This window comes from Drosophila innubila (genome assembly GCF_004354385.1).
Source record: "Drosophila innubila isolate TH190305 chromosome 3R unlocalized genomic scaffold, UK_Dinn_1.0 2_E_3R, whole genome shotgun sequence".
Lineage (NCBI taxonomy): Eukaryota > Metazoa > Arthropoda > Insecta > Diptera > Drosophilidae > Drosophila > Drosophila innubila.
The window spans coordinates 26775708-26794868 of NW_022995380.1; the positions used below are offsets into that span (position 1 = coordinate 26775708).

Genomic DNA, 19161 nt, shown 5'->3' on the forward strand with positions numbered 1-19161 from the left:
AAGCGGGTTGTAAAACAAGCTATCCGACCATTGTTGTACAAATATTTATAATTATATTATATACAAATTATTTCAATTACATTTGCAATGGAATCTACTTTATTTGAGTGTGCGAATTTTGCGATACAGCCACGCGTGGTATGTACGCTCCTTGACCAGTTCCTTATCTGGAAAGTAAATAAATACTTAATTTGACTTTATTAATATGACAAATGACTGTTTAAGCTTACCATCGCATTGAAAGCATTGCGCCAGCTCGGGTGGACAAATGTTTTCCAAATTGAAATAGAATGTAGTAGTAAGTTCCCTGAATTTATTCAGCGATTTCATTGTTATTTGCCGTGAGTGTGGATCCTTGCCGTTCAAGTGTTCCCGCACATAGTGGGCCGACAATTGTATTTCCACAACATCGCTTAGCTGGTCATCAATGCCCTCCAACTGCCGTGGTGGCTTACTCAACAGCTGAGTGCAGACATCGGCGTACACTATTAAAGGAACAGCAAATGCAATCAATTGAATATAGCAAAACAAGCATCTCTTTACTAACCGTTGGGTATATTCAAATTGATGTGTATCATCAAGATGTGCTCCAGCGTGGAATGTATTTGAAATAACTTGGAAATGGACATCATGCTGTCTTGTTCATCAAAGCTGCTGTTCTTAAAGCCAGACATGTCGCCATTCTGAAACTTTGCGCCTGATTGCTTGTTATCAGTGCCACTGTGATGCAACAATGTCTTCCGTATGCCGGCGGCACCGTTGGGCATAGGATCACCGCGTCCAGCATTGTGCAGGGATTTACGCAGCTTGGGAAGATCATTCGATGGATCGATGGGGTCTGCTGCTGTGCCGGCGCCTTTTAGCAAACTGATGCTGCAGACTTTACTCTCCGTAAAGATAAACTCATAGTCCTTGTAAGCCTTTTCCAAACCTATCTCTAGCAGCAATTCCAAGGGCTCTGCCCCACTGAGACATGGCATGGCCAAGCGACTGTTGGCCAAATTCGAGATTATTTCCGCCAATCGATTTTTGTTGGTAGGCATGTTCTACAATGAAGAGATGTGTCAGACAAATGGAAAGGTGGAACTAACGATATCTGTTGACCTACCACAATATTACAGCGCACAGCGCACTGAAAGAGCATGTTGAAGGCTATTTTCAGATCCTTGTATGAAGAGCAACCTGTGGGGAGAGCAACAGCGGATATTAATTAAGAAATATCAAGTAATCTAGCATTGATTTTCATACATTTAAGTAACTCCCAAAGCTTGTCAGTTAAATCGGTGAGCCGGCGCAGTTTGGCCTGCTCCACAATCTCTTCAATGTCGTTCTCCGCGCTACCGTCCGTAATGACATCAGTGAATCCCGAAACTTCGGACATTGTTTTATTGATCGACTCGCGCAGCTCGTCCATGTCAATGCCACCGCCACAACGGTACACAGGATCGCGGTTAATGCCCGCCTTCTCATCGCTGTAATAGCTAACAATGTCCTCTCGGATGTATACTAAAATCCGCAGTTGATTCATAAATGCATCCGTCAATGGACTACATTCACCGACTTGAAACGTTTGGTTAAGGATTACATTACATGCACTGAGATCGACGAGCAGCGGCAGCGGAGCAGATGTTGACCAATTGAACCGCAGCGTCATGTGTGGATTCACTTGGTAGCAGTTCTCAATGTATGTCTCCAGGGGAGTGCCTGCAGCCATGCCATGCTGTCGCACCAGGGATTGTGATGTCACCATGTAGGAAGGCAGCACACCCGAGTAGGTGACAATACCGCGCGAGAAGTGCGTCGGATTAAACTCATATTGCAGCATTAGAGTGTGGCCAAAATCGCTGCCGTCGCACAGGAACCAAACAGATCCCAATCCATCGCATTTCTGAAAATGCTCGGTGCAGATGATTGCTCGCGCCTTATCAGCTAATTGACCGCGATGATACTCCTCTTCCTGCTTCCAAGGATTCCGATTAACGATGTTCAAGTCCAGCGAACGATCACCAATTGCATCCACAATGCAATCATCCTTCAATGGACTTCCTGTCAGATCAAGTGCCGAATTCGATGAAGAACGACGCTCCGATCGTAATAACAACTTAGTGGGCGTGGTTGTTATCACACCACTCCGATTTTCATTGTACATGAAAATAATTTTGCTACCAGCTTCGCGCGCGCCAATTAATCTAACCAAGTAACTTGGTGGCGGGCTATATGTGATTGTGTAGTTGTTGCCATATTTGCGCAGCAATTCAGCGTATATATTTGCAAGATTCGACATTTCATGCAACAAACGAATTTAAATGAATTTAAGCAAACTAAATACCAATTCAATTCAAATAAAACAGCAATAAATACTCAAACAAAACACTTTTTGCAATTCAAACGGCAACTCTTCTTCTTAACACTCACAACTCAGCATTTGGCATTCGAATCATAACATTTCTTACAACTGTTATTAACAGCGTTCACTAAGTTATATAAGTAATTCTTTTGTGAGAATAGCTATTAATGTTAACATAAGACACACAAAAGCTGATTGCTACACAGCCCACACACTAGTTGTTTAATTTTTTTAAATAAATCAAAAACTTAAAAATAGAAAACAAAAAACAAAATTTCCCAAGAAATTTCATACAAAATTATAAAATTCTTTCTAAATTCATAATGTACATTTTGGATATACCGCGAGATATTAGTATCGCACTTTTATTTAATAACTAAGGTTGCCAGACTGAACCTTCGGAATTTTTCCAAAAGCGGGCAACATCGGTTAAGAAACAAGCCGCGCACGTGTTGACATTGTTTTCATATGACCAAATTCATTTATTAAATAGTTAATTACAATGTCTGACTTTGAATTACAAGAGAGTGGCTCGGAATTTGACTCTGATGACAATTCTGATGCGGAGGTACGTAAATCCGTGAGAAATACCAATAAACTCAAACTCAGATAATCAATTTAATTTTAGTTGCAAGCGGCATTTGAGCGTGGCGATTTAAAACCCGGTCTCAATGTGGAGTTCAGCGGACAGCGCGACAAAATAAATGATATAGTAAGTAGAGGGAGTGTTCTGCATTCATGGTACTATAAATAATCGCATTTGCAGACCAAATTGCTGGCCAAGACACAGGCCATACGGCTGGAGCTGCCATGGGTGGAGCGCCTGGACATGGTAAACAACCTGGCACCAATGGCACCCGAGCTGGCTGTGCAGCTGGAGAAACACGAACAGAAGCGCGCCAATCAGTTCAAGGGCAATGCCAAAATACCCTATGTGCGTCCCGAAGAGGATCCCGTGCTGAATGACTTTAAGCGGGAAATGCTGTTTCATCGGCAGGCACAAAGCGCCGTGATTGAAGGTATTCAGCGTCTGCATGAGATGGGCATTAAGACACGACGACCCGACGACTATTTTGCTGAAATGGCCAAGTCCGACGAACACATGCAGAAAGTGCGCGCCAATCTGATGGCCAAGCAACAAGGACAGGCCAAATCCGAGCGGATCAAACAAATTCGCGAGCAGCGTAAAATGGGCAAAATGTTGGCCAAACAGACGAAGGTACAGCGTGAGGCGGAGAAGAAGGAAATGCTGGATAAACTGAAGAAGTTCCGCAAGGGTAAGCTGAAGAATCTGGACTTTCTGGAGGATGCCAAGGCACTGGAGTCCAAGCAAAAACAAACGGCAGCTAATCGCAAGTTGCGCAACAAAAAGTTCGGATTCGGTGGCAAAAAGAAGGGAATGAAGCGCAACACAAAGGCATCTGCGGCGGGATTAGAGTCGGAGAAGTCAACACGTCGTCAGCGTGGAGTCAAAGCTGGCGCCTCGGTCAACAAGCGAATGGGAAAATCACGTCGGATGAAGGCCAAGGCTAGAAAGTAAATGATTATCAGGCTTATGATTAAGTGACCAAACGTAGATTTTAAATGGCCCACATAGATTTATTATAACTAAATACATTTTGTATGTACAGCAACTATTCTGTTTCCTTATGCTTCTTTTTCTTTTTTTTCGACTTGACAGGTTCCGTAGTTTCATCATTGACAGTTTCCACAATGTTGCGTTTTTTGTTTTTAACAGACTTCGTTGATTCGGTTTCATCCGTATCTTTCTCAGCCACTTCCTCTTGCTCCAGTTCTGTTGGCTCTATTTTGTCCTTTTTACGTTTCTTCTTCTTGGTTTTTGTCGGCTCTACTTCTTGGGGTTCATTTTGCTTGGCCTGCAGCTTGGCCAGCATCTCCCGCTCCTGTTGCTCCAAACGAGCCAGTTTTCCACTCAATTTGAGTCCATGGCGCGCTCCTTTGTGGGCGGTTCGTCCACCGCAAGCCTTGAACAGTTCATCGTCCGTCATAACGTGGACTTGGGAAACAGCAATGTCTTCTGGCTTAATGCGTTCTGAGTCGGTCACTTCACCTCCACTTTGGGTAAGTAGCGCCGATTTCAGAAAGTGTTCGTATATAGCACCACCTTCGGCCTCTCGCTGCTGATCCTTGGCCTTCTTTAATTTACGAGCAGAGTAGCCTTTCGTGGAGATTTCTACAGCATCCTCGCCTGCTTTGCGTGATGTGCTCACTTCACCATTTTGCTCCACTTTCACGGTCACGTTGGATGCCGCCTCGTTGAAGCAACGTTCCCACCAATGATCGTTGAATTCTGTGGCACGATCAACGCCCAGACCGGCATTATCAAACTTTAGACTGGCTTTCAATGGAGCTGCAATGCCATTGTTATTCTTTCCCAATCCGTCGCCTTCTTTCCATCCATATTTTCCTAATATTTTCTTGGCGAAGTCCATCAAATGTGTTTACTTTGTTTAGTTATCGTTACCATAATTTAAATTTATCGATGACACAAACAGCGTGTTATATATGCGCAAACGGGTGAATGGCACAAAATGACAGAGTTGCATGGATAATTGACGCGATGACAGGGCTGCAATATGAGCGCGTTAAATTAAATTTTTAAATTCAAAAAACGTTTAGCGCCTCTAATTGAATATTTAAATATATATACTCCACGTTATATTTGCCGAAAGTACAAACCATTTAAATATAACTACTAAGTATTAAAACAATTGGCTTTGTTCCATTAACGCATTCATTTTTCCTTTATTTCACAATCTTTTAAATTTCTCATATTCGTGTTGCTCTAGCCAAGAAAACACTCAACGTGAAAATAAATATTAAGTGGCAATAACAAAAAGAAAACAATCTTTAAATATACAAAGAAACGTTATCAGTACGCGCCACATAAATTCAAAATTAGCAGAAACACACAGCTGCATACACGCCACGGCCCCAGGATGTTGATTGTGTAAGAAATTTGCACGTGCTACCTGCCGCCTCGACTGATAGCGTTGTCAAGGCCCTTGGGGGGAGAGAGAGAGAGTTGGATAACACGCTCAGACTTCTCACTTCTTGAAGGGGCCGTAGGGTGGCAGTGAATGTTGATTGTAGATTTTGTATGGGGGCTGTGTGAACCTAAAAGCCTTGCATGAATTAAAATTTAATTTTACAATTAATCGCAACTTTTCGATTCGGTTACTCGTTTTGCTTGCCAACTGTTTTACTCCTTTCTAACCACTTTAGTCGAGTGTTTTCCAGTGTTTTTTATTAGCAAGTTGCTTCTTTTTGTTTAAACTTAAATCAAGGTGTTTTCTTCGTTCGCGTTGTTGTTGGTAGCTTGTGTTTATGCGATTACTACAATTTCGAATGTTTTTTAAAAACAAAATTACATATATTATGTTGTTGTTATTATATAATTAGATAGTACACAGGATGTTGTTGCTATCAGTTATCATTAATAATCGAAAAACGAACGTTGATGTTGGTTGTTTGTTGTTTCTTCTATACTTTGCTTTCTCCTTGCCGCCGTGTTGCGCTGTGTTGATGAAATGTCGTTCGCACAACACACACGCACACACACAACGCACACACAATTGCACGAGAAAAGGACGAGGAGCGACGCTTAGAAGGCGAACAGCAGCAGGAAAGCCATCATAAGACAGAACAGACCCATAGCCTCAGACAGGGCGAAGCCCAAGATGGCATAGGAGAACAGCTGCTGTTTCAACGATGGGTTTCTGGCATAGCCGATGATGAGGGAACCGAATACTGATCCGATACCAGCACCTGTTGTATTGGTTGCCAAGAATAAGATAAAGAAAATGACAATAGATTAATAAAATAGAACAGACAAGTAATATAATATAGTTTAATGAACTTCGGCAAATGCCGAATTAAATGCAGACTACTCACTCAGTAAATGTAGTGAGTGAGTTGTGTGCAAAGGTGGAAAGTGGGTAAATGAGTGGGAATCAATGCACTTGAGCCGCCTTTCATCTGTTGGCCAGTCAGTCACAGATTAGTCTGAATTGAGTTCTGCGCACCTCTAAAGGGAGGATTGCAGCAAGCACATCGCACTTAAATTGCTGGCCACGAAAGTTTTCAATGCAACGAGTACACGAGGACAACATTGCAGCATTTCTGGTACTTTCGCCTTGTGATTACACAAGTTTCCTGCTAGGAAATGAAACTCCCCAACATGGGAGCTTTGACCAAATCTCAGACCTTCCCGGGGCGTATTTAAGAGTAATCAGATACTCGTTGTGTGTGCCCCAGATGCTAGATTGTAACTGACTGAAGATGACAGATGAAAGATGATAAGCTGGCAAATACATGAAATAATTCTAATAAGACAGGAAAACAGACAGACTGAAGATTTGAAATGCAACCAATACGAACCGGAACCAGCGACGCCGACTGTTGCAGCACCAGCACCAATGAATTTGGCAGCCGAATCAATGTCACGCGTGACTGGCGAGGTCTGGAATGACCTGATCTGTGGCAGTAATGCAACGGGGGTTGTGTTCTGGGCAGCCAAGGATTGGCTCTGGCTGATGACGGCGCTGCTCAATGGTCGCAAGTATTGCTTGGAGTTGGCAAGGAGCTGTAATTGAAAGAAATAACACGTTAAGTTATGCAATATATAGTAAGAATGATTCGAGTTTCAACTGAGATAAAATTCGTTGTTGTCACATTTGCCAAGTTATGCAATGCGTTAAGCAATTTAGATTTGTTGTTGTTGTTTTTGCTGTTGTTGTCATTTTAACAGGCTGTCTTGGTTTCTTTACATTGTGCTTAGATTGCATTGCATTAGAATGCTGACCATTTAATTTAACATTAGTTTAACATTTGATCCATGGTGAATTTATATGTATACACAAAATGGCTTGGAAAAGCTTTCACCGGTTCTAACCTCAATAAAAATTACTGAGACTGGTTATACAATGTCTACAACTGTCTTGAACCGCCCTTTAAATTGCACAATTAAATCGGGAAAAAGCTTTTAAAAACTATTAAAAATGTTTAAAACTGTTTGCAATTGCATTGATCAAAATAATTGCAATCAGTCCGAGCATAACCTCAAAAGTCGCCTTCAGCTTATGTAACTGTATGCGTTTTCCATTGGAATTCAAAGTCACCACACCGTTTTTTACAACCAACCAAAATCAATTGGGCTATGAGAAATTATGTAATTATTGGGACGCAAAAACAACTTATTTGATCTCATTGAAAACTACATTTATTGTATATATATTATGTACTTACCGCGGTCCTGGCAACGGGGGCAATGCGAGAGACTGTCGACACGAACATTTTGAATTGAATTTTAATCGGCGTTTCGCACAAAATTGAAGCAAGCGCACGGAGCTCTGCAAAAGATATAGATGTAGATTTGTTGTAAGTATATATGTATGGGGATTATTTATATGTGTAGTTGATTCTTTCTCCAAATGCCGCTGCCCGCCTGCAAAAATGCTGCTTTTGGTTACGTAATTCTAAAGCAGTTGAATTTTCAGTTTTCATTTAAAACAAACGCGCTATTTAACTACATTGAATAAATTGTAATTACTTTTCACTTGATTTGTTCAAATTTTCACCGATTTTCTCGATTTGTTGAACTTTTCTAGTGACGCAACGATATCTGCACACGCACACTACGACACACAGTAACACACTGACAGTTCTCTTGACATCTTTTGTGAATGTGTGTGCATGTGCCGCAAGATGGCGACATTGTTGAGCACGTTTGAGAAAATAATATAATCACTCATTTATCCATTGGTCACACTTTTGCACTTGATCATTATTAAAAATTCGCATTTGGAAAATAATTTATCAGCATTTTTCATTGGCCACTGATTATTCAACCAGCAGGCAGGGCGGCGGCGGCGATGGTGGTGGTGAAGGGGGGTGCTCCACATCACATTTTTCTTGTAAGCGTAAGATCACCGTTGGACTCACTTCGAACAAACCCTTAACAACAGTGGAACCGTATTGAACTCGAAATTTTACTTTACCCTACAATCGCCATACAAGAGGCCACTTCGTGGTGAATTGGAAGGGAAGCTGGAAGGCGTACGCGCGCATGAACGCTTTTCGATAACTTTGTGTATGTAAATTTGTTAAGGGTTTTCCCAGTGCTAAATTGAAAAGGCACATTTGCCATCAATAAGCTTTTAAAATTATTGTTTCTACTTAAGATTTTATATTGTTTCGGCTTACAAAATATAAGCAAATATATAAAAACTGCATTTATAGCTGTTTGATATATAGAACAGATGATACTTCTAAAGAACCATTTACATGTTTAGTAACAAATACAATTGCACAAAATAATAATTATGTTTTAAATTATGCTCAATATGCCCAAAATAGTGTTAATACTTAACTGTTTTTATTTCTTTTTGTTGATCCGATGCAATTATCGTCTCGAAATGCAAGCCTGCGGTGTGGTGAATTGGAAGTACACTTGGAAACCAATGCCGGCAATTGTTAACAGACCTCAAATTACGCGATTTATCAATAATTAATTAAAACGAAAATTATTTTATTGGTATACTTTTCATTCGAACTGACGGAATGCAACAAAAATACAATTGTAAGTATTTATGACAGCTTTTAATGTCAGATATACATATTTTTGTTAGAAGAGTTGATTAGGAAATATAGGCGCGAAAATTTAAAAGTAAAGTAATTAAATATTCATATTATTGTTCATAGTTAATTCTATTTAATAGGTGAAACAAATATGTAAAATATTACCCTTTAGGAAGGCAATTATCAATTAAATTATTTACATAAAACAATTACTACTCGTTCAGATCTCTTATCGATTGTATATCGAATACGCATTCAGCCCTGGTCCGTATACAGCCACGCGTCGTCGTGTCGTCACATCGTCTGGGAATTTGAGAATCTTTAAGCCCAGCACAATCGAAACAGGATGCTGTAAGTAGTCTAAACAACTGAATTGATTCTGGTAAACACCTGCAATGTGATTTATATTAATTAGACATTCCAATTTTGCTTTTGTGTGTAATTGCAGCCCTCAATTGCATAACAGCATTTTTGCATAAGTGTGTGTGAGTGTCGACAAGCCAGGGAGGAATCACACAAATACATACTAATCGGCGGAAAGCTTCCCATCTCGACTGGATCTTCAATTAAAATTATAAATCAAATTCGCTTAACGCTGCATACATATTGCATTTTCGTTGGTGTTAAATGCAAAGAAAGTAATTGTTTTAACAATGCCGCAAAATTGTTTGGTTGCAACCATATATCGATAGTTAACAGTATTCGTTTATGCAAACTTTACATAACCACAATCTCTGTTATCGATTGTTAGCGACGGTGATTTGGAGCCAATTTGCAGCAGCTGTTAGATTCAATTTCGAGCATTCAATGTTTTTCTTTCAACTTTAAGTGTCGGCTGAATTTGTGTTATTTATAGGATATTGCAAGAACAACTCAATGTTTTGATTTTGTTACAAAAACAGAAAGGAACGCCATTGGTCCGGAATAATTAATGCTTGCTGTTAATAACAGTCCAGCAAACTGTTAAGTTAGATGCCAAAACAATAACATAAAACTAACAGTGGCACATTACATAAACTCGCAGTAGTCAGTCAGTCGAGTGCGTCGAGTGATATGGCCGTGTTTTTGATCAACATCTGCAAATTTAATGGCTGTTTTAAAACCTTTCCAAGTCTAAGCGACTTAATATCACACATTGAGGACACACACATAGGTAAGTGCTAAAGACAATAACAAATTGACCTATAAACAAGTGCATAAGTGTTCAAAATATCAATGACAAACAACATTAATTAGTCGCGTGATGTCGGGGCGGCATCGTCGTTGCCGTTGTCGTTGACATCGGTACGCTGTTTTGTTTATTTTATTTATTTATACATGTACATATGTGTGAATGTATGTATATATACCCGTGGGCATATCAAGCTAATGAATAGATAAATTTGTGAATGTGAGTGAATGCTAGTCGCTGCGTTTTTGTATATGAATTAAATTGTTGTTGCCCCAGCCCTGAAATCAATTTTAGCTCAACAACAAAAAAAAACATATTTATCAGTGCTGCAGCAATATGCTGTGTAATAGTTTATTAAAGTGTGCCATGGAAAATCAATATGGCCAGGCCTTAAATACGCAAGCACGTTTTAATGCGTACGCGTCGTCGCCTTCAATTGAATTTGAAACAAGCGAGCGCATTCACAATAGGCATTCACAAGCCAAGCTGAATTACCTGTGCTCGCTTACACACACACACATACAGTCATGTACAGCATACATTCTACATACATAAATACAAGCAAGAAACATATATGTGGTTGCTTTAGATTGGCAAACAACACAAGTGCGAGCGAGAGGGCAATTGCGTAGCAAGCAAAAACAAAAAAACAAGCAAGTAAAAAGCCGGTGATCCATTAAACAACAACATGAAAATGTTGGCTCAAGTGTATGAGTGTGTGTGTCCATGTATATGGGTTTCTGTGTGTATTGGTAAGCCGCCAGCGAAGCAGCATCTGTACCACAGCCGGCAAGTGCCAAGTGAGCGCCCTTTTTTGTTTTTGGGCTTGGGATTTGAGCGCGTTTCTTGCAGGTGCAACTGCTGCTATTCTGTTGATTAGGCAGTTGGCCATATACTGCCGACAAATGTGCAGCATTTGAACCCACGCACGTTATTTGTAATCAATTCTTGTCAAAGCTGCTTCTGATTATCTATAATACATTTCACCGTTTGTCCAATTAATCAAGTTACGTGAACTAAAGCCGGCGGAAGAAAACAAAACAGACTTACAACTTGGGCTTCCTAAACACACAAATTTCTAATTTTAGCATCGCTGCCTTTGCCCAGGTACTTGAGCTGCTGCGTCAACGTCAGCGTCAGCAGCATCGTTGCCAGTATGCGTCGGCGAGGGGGTGGAAAATCAATAAAATTAAGCTCAGTGTTGCCACTTGGTTAGGGTGTGTGTGTGTGCGTTATGTTCACACAGGGGTGTTGTTGTTTATAGTGGTGGTGCGTTAGCAGCTGTTTGTTGTTGTTGCTGTTGTTGTTGCTGCTGCTGCTACTGATGTGATAACGGTCAACAGTAAATGGCGGCGTTGTCGGGGTTGACATCAAGTTACATAAAGTTGGCATTTCGAATGGTTTCCACGCCTTCCCAGCGCCCTTAGCAACAATGGAAATGCTTACAGCTCCCACAAACAAACGCATTGCTCTTACATACAGTGCGTCAAGTAACTTTTTTGACACAGAAAGACTATCGTATATGTATTTTATTTTCAAAAAATATTTAATACTAATGGATTATGATTATTTTATTTTAGTTTGTTAACACATTTTTATGTTAAATTAAATAATTTTTAATTTGACAATACATTTACTGTAGCTAGTTAATTGTTTTTTAATTTAAAAAAAGATATATATATATATATATATATGTAATAAATGGTGAAAACAGTTACTTGACCTACTGTATGTACATCCATATCTATTTATATTTATATACACAAATGAATCTTTAAGCTTTGACCAACATTTTATCATCTCGAAGGATTTGTGCTGCGTGCGCATTTACTAGATATGTATTTCAAATGTACATTATATATTGTATTTATATATATATGTATGTTCATGCATACATATGTACATAAGTATGTAATATCTCTATATGGCCCAGTTGCTCGGTTATCTCGTGATTATCGCATCAACCTTCATACGTTCTATTTGGTAAGCGAGAACTGGAAGCTTTTTCCTTTTGCTGCCATGGAAGCACTCGGGAGAGACCTTCAAGTTTGTCCTTTGCACAGTTGCCAGGCACCTGTTGTGCACACACACGCACGCACACACACACACACTGGCACTCATACTCAAACAAGGGCCGAGTTACACAAGCCGTGTAATTTTAACACTGCGAATTGCAATATGCTGTTATTTGCAATATGATTATTCGATCATGACACAACGTAGCACAAAATTTGATTATTGCTAAAATTATCAACATTTATAATATAGCTGACATTTCGCTCAGTCAATGACATTTTGGCCTTTTTATCAAAAATTCGATATGTTGACTTTTTGATTGGAATATTTTGAACGACCAAAACAACATCTGTACTGTACTGTTTACACACATATTGTCCGCTTGTATGTGTGTGTGTGTGTGTGTGTGTGCATGTACATATGTGTATAATTATTTTATTATCTGGTACAGAATTCTGCAACAAGTGAATGACTCAGATGACAACGCTAAAGCAATATAAAATAACAGGAATAACAACGCAGCGTCGACGTTTGTGTTTATTTTGTTTTTTTTTTTTTTTTTTAAATGGGAATGTACATATATTTGTATATATTAAGATGATTGTATGTATGTACTATGTGGTGTATAGATTAAATTCAAATTTGTTTAAAAACAAACGCTCAACAATTTGATAAACAAGTTGAATGCAATAGTGTCAACCTAGCCAGACATTTTTGAGAGCAGAGTCTTAAGAACTGCGTCGCTGTCTGAGGTTATCAACAATTACAAAAAGCAGCCACAACAATCACAAATCATAACAATAACGAATGCGAAAAATATTGTAAACTGATTTGACCGTAACAAAAAAAAATAATGCCGCCATGTACGAGAGTTACAAAGTACACAATACTTTTGAAAAGGTGTGTGTGTGTGTGGAGAGAAAGAGAGAGTGGTTGATAAGGTTATACATATGTTCAATGTACATATGTGCACATATAAGTACGTATGTAGATATTTCATCAGACAAAACACGTTTGTGTTAGCAATAAATTTAATTAAATAACACTCTAAAAATATTATTGAATGTACGTGCAAATGTGTCATCGGTGGTTGCATATTGCTTATACGCAGTGTGATTTTTACTAATATCAGCTGATAACACGCGATAACAGATAACAGATGCCACTATACAAACATATGTTTTGATATAGTTTTTAATTTGCAGCATATGTTTTGTATTTGCTAACTATATATATATAAAATTCTTTGTCCTGACTGACTGACTGACACACTGATCCACTGATCATTGCGCAGCCCAAATCATAAGACATAGGATCCTGAAATTTTCACAAATTCAAATTGCAAGGGGGTCAAATTCGGAGTCAAAGTTCACACGTTGAGAAAATTTTGTAGTATGAAAAACTTTGCTAGTATACCTATAAGTATTATTTTTTGCAATCGCAGTTGAAACAGCCCATTGTTATCGATTCAGTTGTGTTATCGTGCGATGAGTAAGTCAGTGGTCGTGGGTGCTGTGAGGGCAAAGATGGTACACATATTTCGATAACCTGTTGCTGGTCTATCGCTGCTGGGTATCTGAAGTGCATTTGAATAAATTGTATGCGATTCCATGTGTAGTCGAGTAGGAGGAGGTTATGTACATATGTATGTGCCTACATTTACAAATCTCACCCAATCAAGTAATCACCTGTATGCCGTTATTATGCACTGACTGATTAAGCAAGCTACGAGCTTATGCTTGTCGTTTGTAGCTAGCTCGATAAGATAGTCATGGCCCATGTGCTCGTCTGTGGAGCAGTTGCCATCCCTGCACACACCCCTATATACATACATATATATGTGCATATGTACAGAATCATGAGACCCCTATAAAATGCGTCAGCAACCGCATTATAAACGCTGTAGGCCAGTCGTACAAAAATTTAACATACGCTCACATTTGCTTATTTATTTTATTTTAACATTTCAATAATAAATACTGCCGGTGATAGCTGTACCTCCCTCCGTCTGTGTTTACAGAGTAGAGATGAGCCGCACATCGTGCGTGACACGAGGGAACAGCCTACTGTTCCTGCACTCAGCACATACAGCCGGTGTTTCGTGTCTTGCTGAAAAAGTCGAGTATGCACTCGTCTCTAATATAGACTACAGACTGACCAAACTTGTTTCAATGTATGTACATGCATTATTTATTTACTTATTTAAAAAAGTAAATTTAATATAAAACAAGTGGACGGTTACAGTCGAGCACGCTCGACAGTAGGATACCCTGTGCCCAGGGACTCTGTACTGAGGTTGATTTTCAGTCTCTGAGATCGACGCGTTCAAACAGACGGACATGGCTCAATCAACTCGGTTGTTGATCCTGATCAAGAATATATATTTACTTTGGGAGGTCTGGCACGCCCCCTTCTGCCTGTTACAAACATTCTGCCAAACACATTATACCCTTTTTAAATGGGCTCAGGGTATAAAAATCACATAATTTATGGCCTTTTGAAATGATGACTGTTGCAGGTTTAATTGTGTGCCCGCATTGGGTGCGAGAATTTATTTATATTGAATGAAATATGTTAACAATATGCTAATTATGATTATTCATTTCATACATTGTAGACTATGATCCTAAGGTGGTCGAGCAAAAGGAGCTGGCACAGCCCGCATCGCTGCCGCTGAGCTATGTGCTGCGCTTCATCTCCGATGATGCTCGGAAGGAGGCTTCCACATTTTTGTCCAACAGCAGCAACACCAATAGCACCGCTACCAATACCGGCAACAGCGGCAATACGGGCAATGCAGAGCTCAAGCGTAAGCTGGCTATTAAGCATCATAGCTATAGCATGTCATCGTCCAATCGCAGCAATACGCCCACAGGTAAGTGTATATTATTCAATTGCATCAACATGTTGGGTTATATTGGTATAATCGTCTTGCAGGCAGTGAAATGGATGAGGATGAAATGGTTGTTACCGAATCCGAAGACAGCAATGACTCTTGGACCACCGAGGAGTTTAGCTCGGAGTTTATAATGCGTTATGGCAGCAGGTTAATTATTGCCTATAAGTTATATAGCAATTCCATACTTAAATGACATTTGCAGGCATTCCGGTGGCGGTAGCAATGGTACCCCTGGAAATGAGAAACCCTTTGCGTGTCCCGTGCCCGGCTGTAAGAAGCGCTACAAGAACGTGAATGGTATCAAATACCATTCGAAAAACGGACACAAGAAGGACGGCAGGTTAGCAAGCATTGTCAGCTTTGTCAAAATGTTCACACAAAACTCATTGCCCATTCCCCCACAAATTCTACAGAGTGCGTAAGGGATACAAGTGTCACTGCGGCAAGAGCTATAAAACGGCACAGGGGCTGAAAAACCATGCGCTGGTCACCCACAACACACAGCCGGAGAGCGTTCTCACCACACAGCAGCTGGCCAATTTGGCAGCAGACACCGGTGAACCGGTGACTCGCTGCAAGCCAGCTGTCAGCAGCGGTCTGGCTGGAAGCAACACTGCCCCAAGCAACGGCCCCGGTCTGATTCAGCGCAGCAACTCACCTTCACAGTCACTGGGCTCGCTGAGCCCCTCCAGCAGCAACATGTCGAGCAGCACCAGCACTAGTGGTCTTGGTGCTGGCGGCAGCTTGGGTAGCAATAGTTTGTCCAGCAATGTTGCCGTTGCTGCTGCCAGCAACATGTTGCAACAGCTAAGCAATGGCAATATTGTGACTGTGACAAATGTGCCGCAACAACAACAGCAGCAGCAGCATCATCATCAACAAGCTCTGCCGCAGCAGCAACATCAGCCGCAGCAGCAGCAAATGAACATCAACATCCAGTCGCAAAACTCAACACCGACAACAACAACAACAGGTAACAGCAACAACAGTTTAATGCGCAGCACACTCGGTTTAGTATCCATTAAAGCCAACAACAACAACCACAACAACAACAACAATAATGTTGCCGCTGTTGCTGGCGGCAACAACAATACAAAGTCCGTTAGCAATTTAATAGCTGCCAATGCAACGGCCAACAAAATACTCAAGCTTGCCACTAATGTGGCCAACGGCGTGGACATTGCCCAGCAGCACAAGTTGGTTGACAACATGCCCAAGGCAAACGGCAACAATGCCGCAACAGTTGCAACAACAACAGCCGTTGGCAACAACACGCCCACGAAAATCACGCTGCCCAATTTGGTTAACCTTGGCATACTGACGCCGGCCACCTCGCCCACCAAGAATACACAGACATTGACTTTCACCACAACAGCCGGTAGCCTTCAACAACATCAGCAGCAACAACAACAGGCTTTGGTGGCCTCGCTCACGAGCAACATGCTGCAACAACAGAAGCTGCCAAATGTTACCAAGACGAACATTCTACTGCTGCAGGAGCCGAACACGGTCACGACCCATCTGATTCAGTCGCCACCACAGCAGCAGCAGCAGCACCATGTGCTGCCCATCAGTCCCACAAGCAGCATTAGCAGCAGCAAGAGCAGCTCACCGACACCAACCCAACAACAGCAACAACAGCAGCAGCACCAGCAACAGCTGTCGAAGAGCTCAGCCACAGTTACTCTGAAACAGAAGCATGTCATGACCAACAACTTGGCCATGACAACAACAAATGCTTCCAGCGTCGAACCGATGGAAACAGACGAGTCGTCGGTTGTTGCATCTACCGATCCGCTCTCTGAAAGCAGTCACGCTTCGGCTGTTGTTGCCACAGTTGATAGCAAGGATATGCCGTCTTCCATTGCAGCGGCTGTCACTTCGGGCACCATAACCGTGGCGGCCATTGAAGTTGTCGGCGCTGGCGTTGTCAACACTGAAACGTAGCCTATACTCAAGAAGCTACTAATGCGACGAAAGTGCGCTCTGGAATCGGCTGCGGCCCAACCTATATGAATCCACGCGCCGTTATATTTCGTATACGATCAAAAACATGAAGAAAACGAAACATTCTAACAATTAGCTATATACTTTAACGGAACATTTTTGTTCATACTGCTTAGTTTACCCTTCTTTTTTAGTAATTGTAACTTTAAGAGACGCCCTCGCCTGTCAGAGGCGACAAAGTCACTCACCAAAACCCATTGGAAAACATTTCGTAGACTGCTTTTTGCTTATAAACCAGAGAATCGAACTTTTCTCTTAACATATGTATTATGGAAACACGAATCGTAAAGATTGTGCAATATGATTTTGTATACAACATTTAGTTAGCAATTAACAGTTGATCTCCTCTTAATTTAATTAGACATTTATAAAACCATATATAGACGAAATGATTGCAAAACCAAGAAAAAGAAATTAAAACGATTTCAAAGAAAACTATCTATACAAAAATATGCAACAATTGTAATAAAATGTAAACTTTTTACTTTAATTTCCAATTCAAACAAGAAAATTTTATTGTCAGAGGCAAAAAAACAATTGCAAAAAAAAAGTATTATTTATGTTTTAAGCTTTAGGAAAATGAATTTCATTTATACATACACACATTAACGTTAACAAATTTAATAATTTTAAGCTTAAACATTGCAACTTAGAAATAGCCACAAACTTCTCTCATTATATATAAGTTTAACACAACCCAACTCAAACGCATTTCAATACTTCCCACTCTAGTGCAATATTTTTTGTATTTTCTCTTCTCGCAACTTTTACCCCAAACTTTTGTTATTGTCTTTTCGGTTTGTTAGCATTTTGGTTTTTATTTTATGATTTCGTTACTTCTTTTCCTTTTCTCTCTACCTATTGCAGAAACCTCTTACTCCTGCTCAAACATCACCAACAGCAACACTAGCAACAATAGCAACAACAGCAGCGATAGCAGCAAGCAAACTGCAACAGCAGCAACCGTGGCGACTGCAGCTAAGTACACCAGGCCCACAGCAGCAGCAGCAACGGCTGCGGCAGCGACAGCTACAACAACAGCTAGCAAGCCGTCGGTGACAACGCCTATGCAAATCTCGCCAACATTTATTGAGCACAAGTATTCCGCCCTGGCCATCAAAGAGAAATTCTTCTCGAACCTGCGCGCCTCCAGAACCGCATCAGCATCGTCCAACGGTGACAATTTGTCTGCATCATCTGCCAGCGTTGCAGATGCATCGCACACAGGGGGCAGCGGGCCAAACGCGGGCAACATGTTGCGCGCTGTTGCTGTGGGCCAAATGTGCGCGCTGCAGAACGAGCACATTCATCAAAATCTCTTTAAGAAAACAATCAATTGAGAGATTAGATAGAGTTGAGTTGGCTGTGATGAAGTATGTTTATGTGTGAAGCACTTGAGAAATGCGGAGCAAGAGGATTTGTCAATATGGCAGTTGAAGAATAGGCAGAGAAGAAGACAAGGGCGCAAGATTGTAGCAGTTTAATAATTTATAAAACTAAAAAAAACAAAAAAAAAAGCACACACACAAAACAAACAAAAAAAAAACAAAAGAAAAAAATCATACTTCCATAAAACTGAAAAATTAAAATTTTCACACATTTCTTAAACTATCCAAAAAGCATATCTTCAAATTAAACAAACATAAAAAAAAAAAGAAAAAAAATTTTACGATTGGCAGCAAACCCTACATTAAAACCCTGCTTATCTGAACACTGCGTTAGTAAAATATTGAAAGAAAAAAACAAAACGAAAATATACAAAACAAGAAAATCATTAACAATAACGGTAAAATTTAGTAAATAAATTTTTGAAGGTCTTTCTTCAACTAGTCATTATCGTAGTTAAATTAAATTTTTTGATTTACAACAACAAATTAGCTGCTGACTACTTTAAACATATTTAAATCGTTTTAAAGTAGTTGGTACATTTAATTTTCATTATAAATTCATTAATTGGAACAGCAAAAAAAAAAAACAATCATGAAAAACCGTGTTCTTCACATTAGCAAAATTTTTTTGGTAGGCATGAAGTTGTTTTAAATTCTTCGTGCCGAAAGTAATTACAATGGTATGCAAGTGAAATGATTATATCGAATATGCAGGCAAACGTATTAGCTAGCT

At 40.2% G+C, this 19161-nt stretch overlaps 5 protein-coding genes across 6 annotated transcripts; 2 read left to right on the forward strand and 3 right to left on the reverse strand.

Moving 5' to 3' along the window:
• Positions 1 to 30: 30 nt before the first annotated feature.
• On the reverse strand, positions 31 to 2393 carry LOC117789955 (protein zwilch). The gene is made up of 5 exons (XM_034629171.1): positions 1249 to 2393; positions 1109 to 1182; positions 548 to 1046; positions 231 to 485; positions 31 to 167 (listed from the first exon to the last, which is right to left on the reverse strand). Exons 1-5 carry the CDS (start codon positions 2282 to 2284, stop codon positions 100 to 102), a joined length of 1932 nt encoding a protein of 643 aa, XP_034485062.1. The 5' UTR covers positions 2285 to 2393; the 3' UTR covers positions 31 to 99.
• Positions 2394 to 2766: 373 nt separating this feature from the next.
• On the forward strand, positions 2767 to 3984 carry LOC117790740 (probable rRNA-processing protein EBP2 homolog). Its single transcript, XM_034630285.1, has 3 exons — positions 2767 to 2915; positions 2976 to 3059; positions 3114 to 3984. Exons 1-3 carry the CDS (start codon positions 2850 to 2852, stop codon positions 3885 to 3887), a joined length of 924 nt encoding a protein of 307 aa, XP_034486176.1. The 5' UTR covers positions 2767 to 2849; the 3' UTR covers positions 3888 to 3984.
• Positions 3930 to 4828, reverse strand: LOC117790741 (G patch domain-containing protein 4). Its single transcript, XM_034630286.1, has one exon. The coding sequence runs from the start codon at positions 4798 to 4800 to the stop codon at positions 3982 to 3984; it is 819 nt and encodes a 272-aa protein (XP_034486177.1). The 5' UTR covers positions 4801 to 4828; the 3' UTR covers positions 3930 to 3981.
• A 260-nt stretch (positions 4829 to 5088) lies between these two features.
• Positions 5089 to 8421, reverse strand: LOC117792936 (ATP synthase lipid-binding protein, mitochondrial). Its single transcript, XM_034633276.1, has 4 exons — positions 8312 to 8421; positions 7616 to 7719; positions 6749 to 6953; positions 5089 to 6136 (listed from the first exon to the last, which is right to left on the reverse strand). The coding sequence occupies exons 2-4, from the start codon at positions 7661 to 7663 to the stop codon at positions 5973 to 5975; spliced, it is 417 nt and encodes a 138-aa protein (XP_034489167.1). The 5' UTR covers positions 7664 to 7719; positions 8312 to 8421; the 3' UTR covers positions 5089 to 5972.
• A 745-nt stretch (positions 8422 to 9166) lies between these two features.
• On the forward strand, positions 9167 to 18536 carry LOC117791884 (juxtaposed with another zinc finger protein 1). Of its 2 annotated transcripts, none has more exons than XM_034631798.1 (7): positions 9167 to 9298; positions 9396 to 10100; positions 14752 to 15009; positions 15072 to 15180; positions 15236 to 15373; positions 15447 to 16006; positions 17908 to 18536. In XM_034631798.1, the coding sequence occupies exons 2-7, from the start codon at positions 10001 to 10003 to the stop codon at positions 18378 to 18380; spliced, it is 1638 nt and encodes a 545-aa protein (XP_034487689.1). In that variant the 5' UTR covers positions 9167 to 9298; positions 9396 to 10000; the 3' UTR covers positions 18381 to 18536. The 2 variants fall into 2 exon arrangements, with proteins under 2 accessions (XP_034487689.1, XP_034487690.1); XM_034631799.1 differs by having other exon boundaries at positions 15447 to 16022; positions 17908 to 18083.
• Positions 18537 to 19161: the final 625 nt, after the last annotated feature.

What these genes read in the sequence shown, in the direction of transcription:
- LOC117792936 (XM_034633276.1), bottom strand. Translation starts at nt 7,663, where the DNA reads ATGTTCGTGTCGACAGTCTCTCGCATTGCCCCCGTTGCCAGGACCGCG. An exon ending in CCCCCGTTGCCAGGACCGCG is followed by an intron (nt 6,954 to 7,615) that starts GTAAGTACATAA and finishes TTTCAATTACAG; the next exon opens with CTCCTTGCCAACTCCAAGCA. An exon ending in AGTCGGCGTCGCTGGTTCCG is followed by an intron (nt 6,137 to 6,748) that starts GTTCGTATTGGT and finishes CCAATACAACAG; the next exon opens with GTGCTGGTATCGGATCAGTA.
- LOC117791884 (XM_034631798.1), top strand. Translation starts at nt 10,001, where the DNA reads ATGGCCGTGTTTTTGATCAACATCTGCAAATTTAATGGCTGTTTTAAA. An exon ending in TCGCAGCAATACGCCCACAG is followed by an intron (nt 15,010 to 15,071) that starts GTAAGTGTATAT and finishes ATCGTCTTGCAG; the next exon opens with GCAGTGAAATGGATGAGGAT. An exon ending in ATAATGCGTTATGGCAGCAG is followed by an intron (nt 15,181 to 15,235) that starts GTTAATTATTGC and finishes TGACATTTGCAG; the next exon opens with GCATTCCGGTGGCGGTAGCA.
- LOC117790740 (XM_034630285.1), top strand. Translation starts at nt 2,850, where the DNA reads ATGTCTGACTTTGAATTACAAGAGAGTGGCTCGGAATTTGACTCTGAT. An exon ending in ATGACAATTCTGATGCGGAG is followed by an intron (nt 2,916 to 2,975) that starts GTACGTAAATCC and finishes ATTTAATTTTAG; the next exon opens with TTGCAAGCGGCATTTGAGCG. An exon ending in GCGACAAAATAAATGATATA is followed by an intron (nt 3,060 to 3,113) that starts GTAAGTAGAGGG and finishes TCGCATTTGCAG; the next exon opens with ACCAAATTGCTGGCCAAGAC.
- LOC117790741 (XM_034630286.1), bottom strand. Translation starts at nt 4,800, where the DNA reads ATGGACTTCGCCAAGAAAATATTAGGAAAATATGGATGGAAAGAAGGC.
- LOC117789955 (XM_034629171.1), bottom strand. Translation starts at nt 2,284, where the DNA reads ATGTCGAATCTTGCAAATATATACGCTGAATTGCTGCGCAAATATGGC. An exon ending in CAATTTGAATATACCCAACG is followed by an intron (nt 486 to 547) that starts GTTAGTAAAGAG and finishes TTCCTTTAATAG; the next exon opens with TGTACGCCGATGTCTGCACT. An exon ending in GCAATGCTTTCAATGCGATG is followed by an intron (nt 168 to 230) that starts GTAAGCTTAAAC and finishes TTTACTTTCCAG; the next exon opens with ATAAGGAACTGGTCAAGGAG.